This window comes from Balaenoptera borealis (genome assembly GCF_965194805.1).
Source record: "Balaenoptera borealis genome assembly, chromosome: 11".
Taxonomy (NCBI): Eukaryota; Metazoa; Chordata; class Mammalia; order Artiodactyla; family Balaenopteridae; genus Balaenoptera; species Balaenoptera borealis.
Window position 1 is genome coordinate 25,696,703 of NC_138868.1, and position 12,717 is coordinate 25,709,419.

The 12,717-nt window shown below is 39.4% G+C and overlaps 1 protein-coding gene across 3 annotated transcripts in view; it reads left to right on the plus strand.

The window, feature by feature from the left end:
- The window catches only part of CD59 (CD59 molecule (CD59 blood group)), a 131,236-nt gene extending 125,013 nt beyond the window's left edge, over positions 1-6,223 (plus strand). For all 3 annotated transcript variants that reach the window (XM_082343911.1, XM_082343909.1, XM_082343910.1), the window contains exon 4: positions 4,679-6,223. In XM_082343911.1, the coding sequence (XP_082200037.1) occupies positions 4,679-4,881 (203 nt within the window). In that variant the 3' untranslated portion in view covers positions 4,882-6,223. The remainder of the gene's footprint in view (positions 1-4,678) is intronic.
- Positions 6,224-12,717: the final 6,494 nt, after the last annotated feature.

Genomic DNA, 12,717 nt, shown 5'->3' on the forward strand with positions numbered 1-12,717 from the left:
TTCTGTGTGTGATGAGAACACTTAAGATCTACTCTGTTAGCAAATTGCAAGTATACAATACAGTCTTGTTAACCACAGTCATAATGCTGTACATTAGATTCCCCAGAATTTACTCATCTTATAATGAACTGTTATGCTTTGTAAAAATGATTAATGTCAACAATGAGGCACGTCTATTAGAATGGCCAAAGTCTAAAACACTGACAACCCCAAATGCTGGTGAGGATGTGGAGCCACAGGAGCTCTCATTCACTGCTGGAAGGAGTATAAATTGGTACACAGTTTGGCAGTTTCTTACAAAACTAAACGTACTCTCACCATAAGGTTCAACAGTTGCATTCCTTGATATTTACCTAAATGAGTCAAAAAATTATGTCCACTCAAAAACCTACACATGGATGTTTATAGCAGCTTTATTCATAATTACCCAAACTTGGAAGCAACCAAGATGTCCTTCAGTAGATGAATGGATAAATAAATGGTGGTACATCCAGAGAATGGACTAAAAAGAAATGAAGTATCAAACCATGAAGAGACATGAAGGAAACTTAAATATGTATTACTGAATGAAAGAAGCCACTCTGGGAAAGCTACATTGTTAGGATTCCAACTATGTGATGCTTTGGAAAGGGCAAAACTAAGGAGATAATAAAAAGGTCAGTGGCTGCCCGGGGTTAAGTGGGGGAGGAGGGAGGGATGAATAGGTGGAGCACAGGATTTTTCGGGCAACGAAGCTAGGACTCTGTGTGATACTGTAATGATGGACACATGTCATACATTTGTCAAACCCCATAGAATGTACAACACCCAGAGTGCACCCAAATGTAAATTATGGACTTTGGGTGATGATCATGAGTCCATGTAGGTTCATCAGTTGGCAACAAATGTACTGGTGGGAGATGTTGATAGTGAGGGAGGTTGTTTGGGGTGGAGGTGGGGCTGTCGGGGGCTCTATGGGAACTGTGTACTTTCCGCTCAATTTCGCTGTGAATCTAAAACTACCCTCAAGTATAAAATCTATTTTTTTAAGGATAATGTGAATCTTAAATAGTTTTCTTCTTCTCATGAACATAGGTCCCCAAACTTCAGCTAGACATGTGGTAACAGCAGTTCTTGAAATATAGATATTCAGACCTTACAGTAAGGCAGGTAGTCACAGAACATCTAAATGCCCCTCTGACTCTGATTGACATCAGCCTGGGAGAGGCGAGGCACACTGTCATAAACACGAATCAAAGGCCAGGCATACATTGGAGAAATTATTTAATTAATCTAGCCGTATTTTCACCCCAGCTGTGAAATGGGAATACTTATCTCCCAGGGTCAGTGGGGCAGTTAGTGGAGAAATGTGCGTGATAGTGCTGTGCAGATTCAGTCTAGAAGAGAGACAGATGGGCGCTACTTCAGCCACTATTTACTGGCGTCCTGGCTAGGTCCTGGAAATACAAACCATGTACTTAGAATCTGGCAGAGCCTCTGATGACAGTGCCAAGCAATGATTTCTGTAATGGCCTTTCAAATAAGGGACACGCTGAAGGATGCCTAAGGCAACTGGGGACTACTGCTTGGTAAAGGCAGACTCAAGGCAAATCTTCAAAGAGAGTGGGGAGGCTGTGCCTAGCAGAGAGAGAACCTTTAACGTTCCGGTGACTCTGTGATATGATCCACTTTTACTCGGGTGATTCTGATAGTGGCTTTGGTGAGAAGCTCACCGTTGAAGGTTGTTATGCAAATAAGTTCATTCAAGTAAAGTGCTTGGCTCACTGCAGGACACATAGTAAGTGATTAGTTGGTAGCAATTATTAATAAATTACTATCTGCTCTCCCCAAGCTGTTAGGCTTCCCTAATCAACATTCTGGTGACTTTAATGCTTTCCCAGTTCCAAAGCCTGATTACTACTACGTAAGACAGTAACTTATTAATGCTGTCCTATTCAACAGCATTCTTTAGTACAGTATTAGAAGCATCCACTTAAAATATTTATGATCCAAGCAGGTAGAGTCACTGGAACACTCCTATCTGGCCTCTGCCACTTGACCAAACTTCATTAAAATCCAGGCCAGACACTCATCTCCTCTGAGGGGGGAGGACAGAACAGTTATACCTGCAGTTATAAACTTAGAAGTTTTGTTCTGAGCTGTGAATGAAATAGAATAAATTAGTTACTGGCCTTAAATAAGGAAATGGGCATCTGTATTTTTTTCTTTCCAACACAGAAGAAAAGAAAATGATTCCAGGGCAGGGACCAACCTTCTATATCTGTGTGTCCCCAGCATCTAGCACAACTATCTTCTCTTCTCTCTCAACTCTCACTTTTTAAAAATATTTAACATAATTTTTCTAAATATTAAAAAATCACTATAAGCTAATTGGCATTGTATATTTTGGCCTGCATTTTCCTTTGTGTGTAAAAATTGGGACCATAATGGCACATTCTTTTGGAAAATTTTCCTGCTTTACTGAATAATCTAATGATTTTTAAAGGAAGTTTAAGCTATGTTTAAAATACATTCATCCAGTGATTTTTTATTTTAAATCTCAGTCTACAGAGAAATGTATAAATGAAAGATAGTCTTCTGTGAGGGTAACACTGTTAAATTACTTGGGAATCTTTTCAGAGAAAAGTAGTATACTCACCCTCACACATATACTTTATACAAATGGATCACATTCTACATATTGTTCTGCATCTAGGCTTTTTTCTATTGAGATATAATTCACATATCTCAGTTCCAAAGTACATTTTAAAGTGCACAATTCAGTGGCCTTTAGTATGTCCACAACTCTGTACAACTATCACCACTCATTTCAGAACATTATTATCACCCCGAAAGGAAACCCCATACCCATTAGCAGTCACTCCCTATTCTTCCCTCGCCCATACCCCAGCAGGGAGTACTAATCTACTTTCTGTCTCCATGGATTTGCCTATTCTGGACATTTAGATATAAATCGAACCATACAGTGTTGTGGTCCTTTGTGACTGGCTCCTTTCACTAGCATCATGTTTTTTTGGTTGGTTGGTTTTTTTAAGTATATAATCTATTCTTTTTTTAAAATTTTTTATTCATTTATTTATTTTTGGCTGCATTGGGTCTTCGTTGCTGCTCGCGGGCTTTCTCTAGTTGCAGCGAGCGGGGGCTACTCTACGTTGCAGTGCATGGGCTTCTTATTGCAGTGGCTTCTCTCATTGCAGAGCACAGGCCCTAGGCACACGGGCTTCAGTAGTTGTGGCTCGCGGGCTCTAGAGCACAGGCTCAGTAGTTGTGGTGCACGGGCTTAGTTGCTCCACGGCATGTGGGATCTTCCTGGACCAGGGATTGAACCCATGTCCCCTGCATTGGCAGGCGGATTCTTAACCACTGCACCACCAGGGAAGTCCCTGAGCATAATGTTTTTAATGTTCACCCATGTTATTGGATATATCAGTACCTCATTCCTTTTTATGGCCAAATAATATTCCATTGAATGGATATACCACATTTTGCTTATCATTTACCAGTTAATGGACATATGGGTTGTTTCCACTTTTTAGCTGTTTTGAATAATGCTGCTATGAACATTCGTGTGTAAGCATTTGTGTGAACATAGTTTTCAATTCTCTTGGGTAATATATTTACCTAGGAGTAGAATTACTAGGTCACATGGTAACTATTTTTAACCTTTTGAGGAAATGCCAGACTTTTCCAAGATACCTGCACCACTTTACCTTCCCACGAGCAGTATTTGAGGGTTCCAGTTTCTTCACTTCCTTGACACCACTTGTTATTTTCCAATTTCTTGACTATAGCCATCCTAGTAGGTGTGAATTGATCCTCACTGTGGTTTTGATTTGTATTTTCTTAATGGCTAATGATATTGAGCATCTTTTCATGCACTTATTGGCCCTTTGTATATCTTTGGAGAAGTATCTATATCCTTTGCCCATTTTTTAATTGGGTTGTCTTTTTATTGTTGAGTTGTAAGAGTGTTTCATATATTCTGTATACTATACTCTTATCGGATATACGATTTGCAAACATTTTCTCACTTTTTGTGGGTTTTGTCTTTTTAATTTTTTAAAATAGTGTTCTTTGAAGCACAAAAGTTTAATTTTGTTTAAGTCCAATTTATCTATTTTTCTGCACTTAAAAAAAAAAACTCAAACTCCTCCCATGTCAATACACATGGTCCTGTGGCATTCCTTATCTGCATGGAACTTCGTTGTGTGGAACTCTACCTATTTTACTCAAATGCTTTTTTATTAACTGACTGTTTGTCTTTTAAGTTTCTTGCTGCTACAGATAGTGCAGTGACCATTCTTGAGCATACACCTTTAACCTTTTTTCAAGTAACTTCATAGAGTAAATTCTAGAAGTGGGATTGCTGGATCAAAGAGGGCATGTGTTTAAAAATCTTGGTAATTCAAACATTAGTATGATTTCCTGTTGCCGTCCATATACACACAACTGTATTGGCTCTGATGAGACTTTGCTTTTATGGAAAAGTTCCATTCAGAGCTGGATCATTATTTACTTAATTGTTCCCCTTTATAAGCTAACTGGGATACATATTTTTACCCAAATGTCTCTATTTCCCCAGGATAAGTTCTAAGAAGTAGAACTGAGGGTTCAAAGACAGGTGCAGAGTTTTACCTGCTTGATTGCTTATCTTTGTGTGTGTGTATTTCCCCCACAGTGCCAACAAAAACTTACTACCAGTGTTGGATGTTTGACCGTTGCAGTTTCGAAGCCATTGCGAAAGCCTTAGGGGAGAAGGAGCTTCAGTACCGCTGCTGCCGGGAGAACCTGTGTAACAAAAGTGATGGGACGAGTATATCAGGGAAAACAGCTCTGCTGGTCATCCTGCTGCTGGTGGCAGTCTGGAGCTTTTGTCTCTAAATCTACACCAGGAGGGCTTCTCCTAAATCTCCTGTTTCTGTATACTCCTTATTTCCCGTGCTGCTGCGTTCCAAAGGCTTTATATTTTCCAGCTGGATCCTGTTGGGAAAGACTAAAACTAGCTTGAGCAACTTAGATTAGAGAGAGGAACTCAGAGGGACTCTGAAGACCAGTTCTGTTGGCGGAGAAGACCTGTTTGAGGGAAAAAGTTTGAGTGAAGTGCATGTGATTTGAGTAAAGTTGCATGCTTCTTACTCTGCTCTTTGCAGTGACAGCTTGAGTATATTCTCTGCAGTCTTCAGCTATTTCCCTCTGGTTCCTTGGATGTAGTTAATGTGATCAGTACTTTTTTGGGTGACTGGGGCAGGGGGCTCCTTTTCAACAGTCTCTCACAAGGCATGCTTTATTCTCATCTTTCATGGCCCCTGTATTGCCAGGTAGGCATGGTGCATATTCCAGGTGTGGGCTGTCAGGGACAATGAGATTCTCAATGACTTGTATTCTCAGCTAGAAGGTGTCTGGTTGGGAAGGAGGTAAGCTTTCCAGATGGCAGGGCATGGAAGCACAAGATTTATCTTTAGAGAAGCACCAGAGGCTGAAATCTGTGTTTTCTTCTGTCCCTAAATTTTGTATTGGCTTTGCTGTCTTTCACTAGAAAAACTCAGTAGCATAAGTTAATGGTGTGTTAAAACTATCCCTCCCACTCCCTGCCTTTTTTATTGGAATGGTAGGCTGTCTTAGCTTTGTCACACACAGTTAAAAACTAAACATTTGAATATTCTATGTTACATATGACTTGCAGTTATTAAATATGCTTATTTTAAATGTTACTGGTAGAAAAACTCTTCATATGTGTATGTATAATGCATGAATGGAAAAGGAGGAGCCTTTGGGGTTACGATTTGAGATTTCCAAATGTCATCATAAACAGTAACAGGTCTGAAGGGATGTGTTTTACCTGCCGACATCCAGCCTGTTGGCTCCTAGCTGAGTCAGAACAGATAGTGTAAAATACATCTGTAAGGGCTGTTAGCGTAATCACGAATGCTGAGGCTTTCAGAAGCGCTACCGGTTTCCTAAAAAGTGATACACCTTTTCAGGATGACAAAGTTTTGCCTCTTTCTTGTGGGTACTGGTGAATAATTTAAGATCCAGTAGACTTAATGACATTTGTATGCTTACAATCTTGGCTGTATTTAACAGCATAGCCTGACTTTTGCCGATGAGAGTGGAATTTCTTGATTAACATTAAAAAAAAACAAAAAAACTCCTTGATTATGTGATCTGTTGGACAAACCAGAATGAATACTGCCTTTCTGAAAATAAAATCTCATCAAATGCATGAGTGTGGTGATTGGCCCAAAAGGATAACAACATAGGTGACATGCCCAATGGTAGCAACTGAAAGAAGAGATCTTGGACAGTACCAGATTTCTTCTGTTGATGCCATTACTTAAACACAGACCAATAGAGGCTTCCTCATCAAAACCTAGCATTACCTTGGTGCTCTGTGTTCCCTATTGGCTCAGAGCTTTTCCTTACATCATCTTTAATCTTCTGTTCAAAGACAAAATACTAGGTGTGACTCTTTCCTCAATAGAACTTTTTCTGCCCAAGAAAGTACTGACCATGCCCACAGCAAAGTGGCTCATTTCATACAGTACCTTTTAGTTCCAAGGAACAAGAACCAATTTTGACTCACTTAAGCAGAAAATGAATTTGGGGGAACTTTGAAGGGGCATTCAACCAGACTGCAAAAAACCAGTAGTTGGGGAGAGTTCCCTGGTGGTCTAGTGGTTAGGATTCAGTGCTTTCACTGTTGTGGCCCAAGTTCAATCCTGGGTTGGGGAACTGAGATCCTGCAAGCCATGCAGTAGAGCCAAAAAATTTAAAACATTAAAAAAAAGCCAGAGAGGAGGAGTCAATATGGTGGTGTGGGAAGATGCGGAGATAGCGTCTCCCCACAAATAGGGCATCTGCCGGCCGCTGGTGGGGACTCTGACCCCCAAGGAGATGGGAGGAACCCCAAAGTGAACCAGTAGGATGTAGGGGGACCAAGGGGGGAGGAGAAGTGGAGCAGACAAGATCAGCACCCCTGAGCCCAGGGAGATCAGGAGAGGCAGGTGGGAGGGACTCCCTGGGAAGAGCCGGAGAGGAGCAGAGGGCGATCGCCTGGCCCACTCGGCAGGGGAGCCTGCTGAGCTCCCAAGCCACTTCCCTCCCATCCAAAGCCCCATCCAGGCTGCGTGGGTCCTGGGGGCAGGCGGGAGGGGCCATCCAGGAGGAGCAGGAGAGGAGAGGAAGGCGTTTGCATTGCCCACTCGAGCCCAGGAAGCCTACTGGGCTCCCAGGTGAGGTCTGCTGCCCTCAGATGGGGGTGGGGGGCACGCCTGGGCCCCTTCTGTTCCTTGAGCCTAAGCCCCACCCCCCACAGCCCCCAGGGCCTTTTCCAGCCCTGTGGGTCCTGAGCATAGGCCCTGCCCACTGCCCAAACCTCGCCCTTGATTAGGCCCCACCCTCCACAGCCAAGGCCTTCCTCCCTCGCTTTTCTTTTTCTTTCCCTCCTCCTCTTTTTTACTATTTTGGTACTGATGTACCTTCCAGTTGTTGATTCATCTATATTTTTATTTTTACATTCTTCCTAACATATCAGTTTCCTAATCTAATTTTATTTTTTACTTTGTTCTTTCTCTCTTTTTTTTTTTTTTTTTTGCCACCCCATGAAGCTTGCAGGATCTTAATTCACGAGCCTGGGGTTGGGGGGAAGCTCCTGCACTGGGAGCTCTGAGTCCAAACCACTGGACTAACAGAGAACCTCAGACCCCAGGGAATAGTCATTGGAGTGAGTTCTCACAGAGTTCCTCATCTCAGCACCAAGACCCAGCTCTACCCAATAGCCTACAAACTCCAGTGTTGGAAGCCTCAGGCCAAACAACCAGTAAAACAGGAACACAATCCCACTCATAAAAAAAAAAAAAAAAAAAAGAGAGATGGCAAAAAAAATATGTCACAGATGAAGGAGCAAGGTAAAAACCTACAAGACCAAATAAATGAAGAGAAAATAGGCAAGCTACCTGAAAAAGAATTCAGAGTAATGATAGTAAAGATGATCCAAAATCCCAGAAATAGAATGGAAGCACAGATTGAGAAAATACAAGAAATGTTTAACAAAGATCTAGAATAACTAAAGAACAAACAGAGATGAACAACACAATAATTGAAATGAAAAATACACTAGAAGGAATCAATAACAGAATAACAGAGGCAATAGAACAAATAAGTGAGCTGGAAGACAAAACGGTGGAAATAACTGCTGAGGAGCAGAATAAAGAAAAAAGAATGAAAAGAATTGAAGACAATCTCAGAGACCTCAGGGATAACACTAAATGCACCAACATTCGAATTCTAGGGGGTCCCAGAAGAAGAAGAGAAAAAGAAAGGGTCTGAGAAAATATTTGAAGAGATTATAGTGGAAAACTTCCCTAACATGGGAAAGGAAATAGTCACCCAGGTCCAGGAAGCACAGAGAGTCCCATACAGGATAAACCCTAGGAAAAACACACCAAAACACATATTAATCAAACTAACAAAAATTAAATTCAAAGAAAAAATATTAAAAGCAGCAAGGGAAAAACAAAAAATAACATACAAAGGAATCCCCATAAGGTTCAGCTGATTTTTCAGTGTAAACTCTGCAGGCCAGAAGGTGGTGGCAGGATATACTTAAAGTGATGGAAGAGAAAAATCTACAACCAAGATTACTCTACCCAGCAAGGATCTCATTCAGATTTAATGGAGAAGTCAAAAGCTTTTCAGACAAGCAAAAGCTAAGAGAATTCAGCACCACAAAACCAGCTTTATAACAAATGCTAAAGACACTTCTCTAAGCGGGAAACACAAGAGAAGAAAAAGACCCACAATAACAAACCCAAAACAATTAAGAAAATGGTAATAGGAACATACATATCGATAATAACCTTGAATGTAAATAGATTAAATGCCTCAACCAAAAGACACAGACTGGCTGAATGGATACAAAAACAAGACCCATATATATGCTGTCTACAAGAGACCCACTTCAGACCTAGGGACACATACAGACTGAAAGTGAAGAGATGGAAAAAGATATTCCATGCAAATGGAAATCAAAAGAAAGCTGGAGTATCAGATACTCCAATACTCATATCAGATAAAATAGACTTTAAAATAAAGACTTACAAGAGATAAGGAGGGACACTACATAATGATCAAAGGATCAATCCAAGAAGAAGATATAACAATTATAAATGTTCATGCACCCAACATAGGAGCACCCCAATACATAAGGCAAATGGTAGCAACCATGAAAGGAGAAATTGACAGTAACACAATAATAGTAGGGGACTTTAACACCCCACATACACCAATGGACAGATCATCCAAACAGAAAATAAATAACAAAACAAAAGTTTAAATGACACAATACACCAGATAGATCTAATAGATATTTGTACAACATTCCACCGAAAACTGGCAGAATACACTATCTTCTCAAGTGCACATGGAACATTCTCCAGGATAGATCACATCCCGGGTCACAAGTCAAGCCTCAGAAAATTTAAGAAAATTGAAATCATATCAAGCATCTTTTCTGACCACAACACTATAAGATTGGCAATCAGCTACAGGAAAAAAACTGTAAAAAACACAAATACATGGAGGCTAAACAGTGCACTACTAAATAACCAAGAGATCATTGAAGAAATTAAAGAAGAAATAAAAAAATACATAGAAACAAATGACAATGAAAACACAATGACCCAAAACCTATGGGACACAGCAAAAACAGTTCTAAGAGGGAAGTTTATAGCAATTCAATCTCACCTCAAGAAACAAGAAAAATCTCAAATAAACAATCTAACCCTACACTTAAAACAGCTAGAGAAAGAAGAACAAAGAAAACCCAAAGTCAGTAGAAGGAAAGAAATCATGAAGATCAGAGCAAAAATAAATGAAATAGAAATGAAGAAAACAACAGCAAAGATCAATAAAACTAAAAGCTGATTCTTTGAGAAGATAAACGAAATTGATAAACCCTTAGCCAGACTCATCAAGAAAAAAAGGGAGAGGGTGCAAATCAATAAAATTAGAAATGAAAAAGGAGAAATCACAACTGACACTGCAGAAATACAAAGACTTATAAGAGACTACTACAAACAACTATATGCCAATAAAATGGACAACCACGAAGAAATGGACAAATTCTTGGAAAGGTACAATTTTCCAAGACTGAACCAGGAAGAATTAGAAGATATAAACAGACCAATCACAAGTAAGAAATGGTAATTAAAACTCTTAAAACAAACAAAAGTTCAGGACCAGATGGCTTCAGAGGTGAATTCTATCAAACATTTAGAGAATAGCTAACACCTATCCTTCTCAAACTCTTCCAAAATATAGCAGAGGGAGGAATACTCCCAAACTCATTCTACGAGGCCACCATCACCCGGATACCAAAACCAGACGAAGATGTCACAAAAAAAGAAAACTACAGGCCAATATCACTGATGAACATAGATGTAAAAATCCTCAACAAAATACTAGCAAACAGAATCCAACAGCACATTAAATGGACCATACATTATGATCAAGTGGGGTTTATCCCAGGAATGCAAGGATTCTTCAATATATACAAATCAATCAATGTTATAAACCATATTAACAAATTGAAGGAGGAAAACCAAATGATCATCTCAGTAGATGCAGAAAAAGCTTTTGACAAAATTCAACACCCATTTATGATAAAAACCCTCCAGAAAGTAGGCATAGAGGGAACTTACCTCAACATAATAAAGGCTATATATGACAAACCCAGAGCCAACATAGTCCTCAATGGTGAAAAACTGAAAGCATTTCCTCTAAGATCAGGAACAAGGCAAGGATGTCCACTCTCACCACTATTATTCAACATAGTTTTGGAAGTCCTAGCCACGGCAATCAGAGAAGAAAAAGAAATAAAAGGAATCCAAATCATAAAAGAAGAAGTAAAACTCTCACTGTTTGCAGATGACATGATACTATACATAGAGTATCCTAAAGATGCTACCAGAAAACTACAAGAGCTAATCAATGAGTTTGGTAAAGTAGTAGGATACAAAATCAATGCTCAGAAATATCTTGCATTCCTATACACTAATGATGAAAAATCTGAAAGAGAAATTAAGGAAACACTCCCATTTACCATTGCAACAAAAAATAATAAAATACCTAGGAATAAACCTACCTAAGGAGACAAAAGACCTGTATGCAGAAAACTATAAGACACTGATGAAAGAAATTAAAGATGATACAAACAAATGGAGAGATATACCATAGTCTTGGATTGGAAGAATGAATATTGTGAAAATGACTACCCAAAGCAATCTACAGATTCAATGCAATCCCTATCAAACTACCAATGGCATTTTTCACAGAACTAGAACAAAAAATTTCACAATTTGTATGGAAACACAAAGGACCCCGAATAGCCAAAGCAATCTTGAGAAAGAAATGGAGCCGGAGGAATCAGGCTCCCTGACTTCAGACTATACTACAAAGCTACAGTAATCAAGACAGTATGGTACTGGCACAAAAACAGAAATATAGATCAATGGAACAGGAGAGAAACCCAGAGGTAAACCCATGCACACATGGTCACCTTATCTTTGATAAAGAAGACAAGAATATACAATGAAGAAAAGACAGCCTTTTCAAGAAGTGGTGCTGGGAAAACTGGACAGCTACATGTAAAAGAATTAAATTAGAACACTCCCTTACACCATACACAAAAATAAACTCAAAATGGATTAAAGACCTAAATGTAAGGCCAGACACTATAAAACTCTTAGAGGAAAACATAGGCAGAACACTCTATGACATAAATCACAGCACCATCCTTTTTGACCCACCTCCTAGAGAAATGGAAATAAAAATAAAAATAACAAATGGGACCTAATGAAACTTAAAAGCTTTTGCACAGCAAAGGAAACCATAAATGATGAAAAGACAACCCTCAGAAAGGGAGAAAATATTTGCAAATGAAGCAACTGACAAAGGATTAATCTCCAAAATATACAAGCAGCTCATGCAGCTCAATATCAAAAAAACAAACAACCCAATCGAAAAATGCACAGAAGACCTAAATAGACATTTCTCCCAAGTAAATATACAGATTGCCAACAAACACATGAAAGGATGCTCAACATCAGTAGTCATTAGAGAAATGCAAATCAGAACAACAATGAGGTTTCACCTCACACCAGTCAGAATGGCCATCATCAAAAAATCTACAAACAATAAATGCTGGCAAGGGTGTGGAGAAAAGGGAACCCGCTTGCACTGTTGGTGGGAATGTAAATTGATACAGCCACTATAGAGAACAGTATGGAGGTTCCTTAAAAAACTAAAAGTAGAACTACCATACAACCCAGCAATCCCACTACTGGGCATATACCCTGAGAAAACCATAGTTCAAAAAGAGTCATGTACCACAATGTTCATTGCAGCTCTACTTACAATACCCAGGACATGGAAGCAACCTAAGTGTCCATTGACAAATGAATGGATAAAGAAGATATGGCACATATACACAGTGGAATATTACTCAGTCATAAAAAGAAACGATATTGATTTATTTGTAGTGAGGTGGATGGACATAGAGACTGTCATACAGAGTAAGTCAGAAAAGAAAAACAAATACCGTATGCTAACACATATATATGGAATCTAAAAAAAAAAAAAAAAAAAAATTGGCTCTGAAGCACCTGGAACCTAGGGCAGGACAGGAATAAAGACACAGACATAGAGAATGGACTTGAG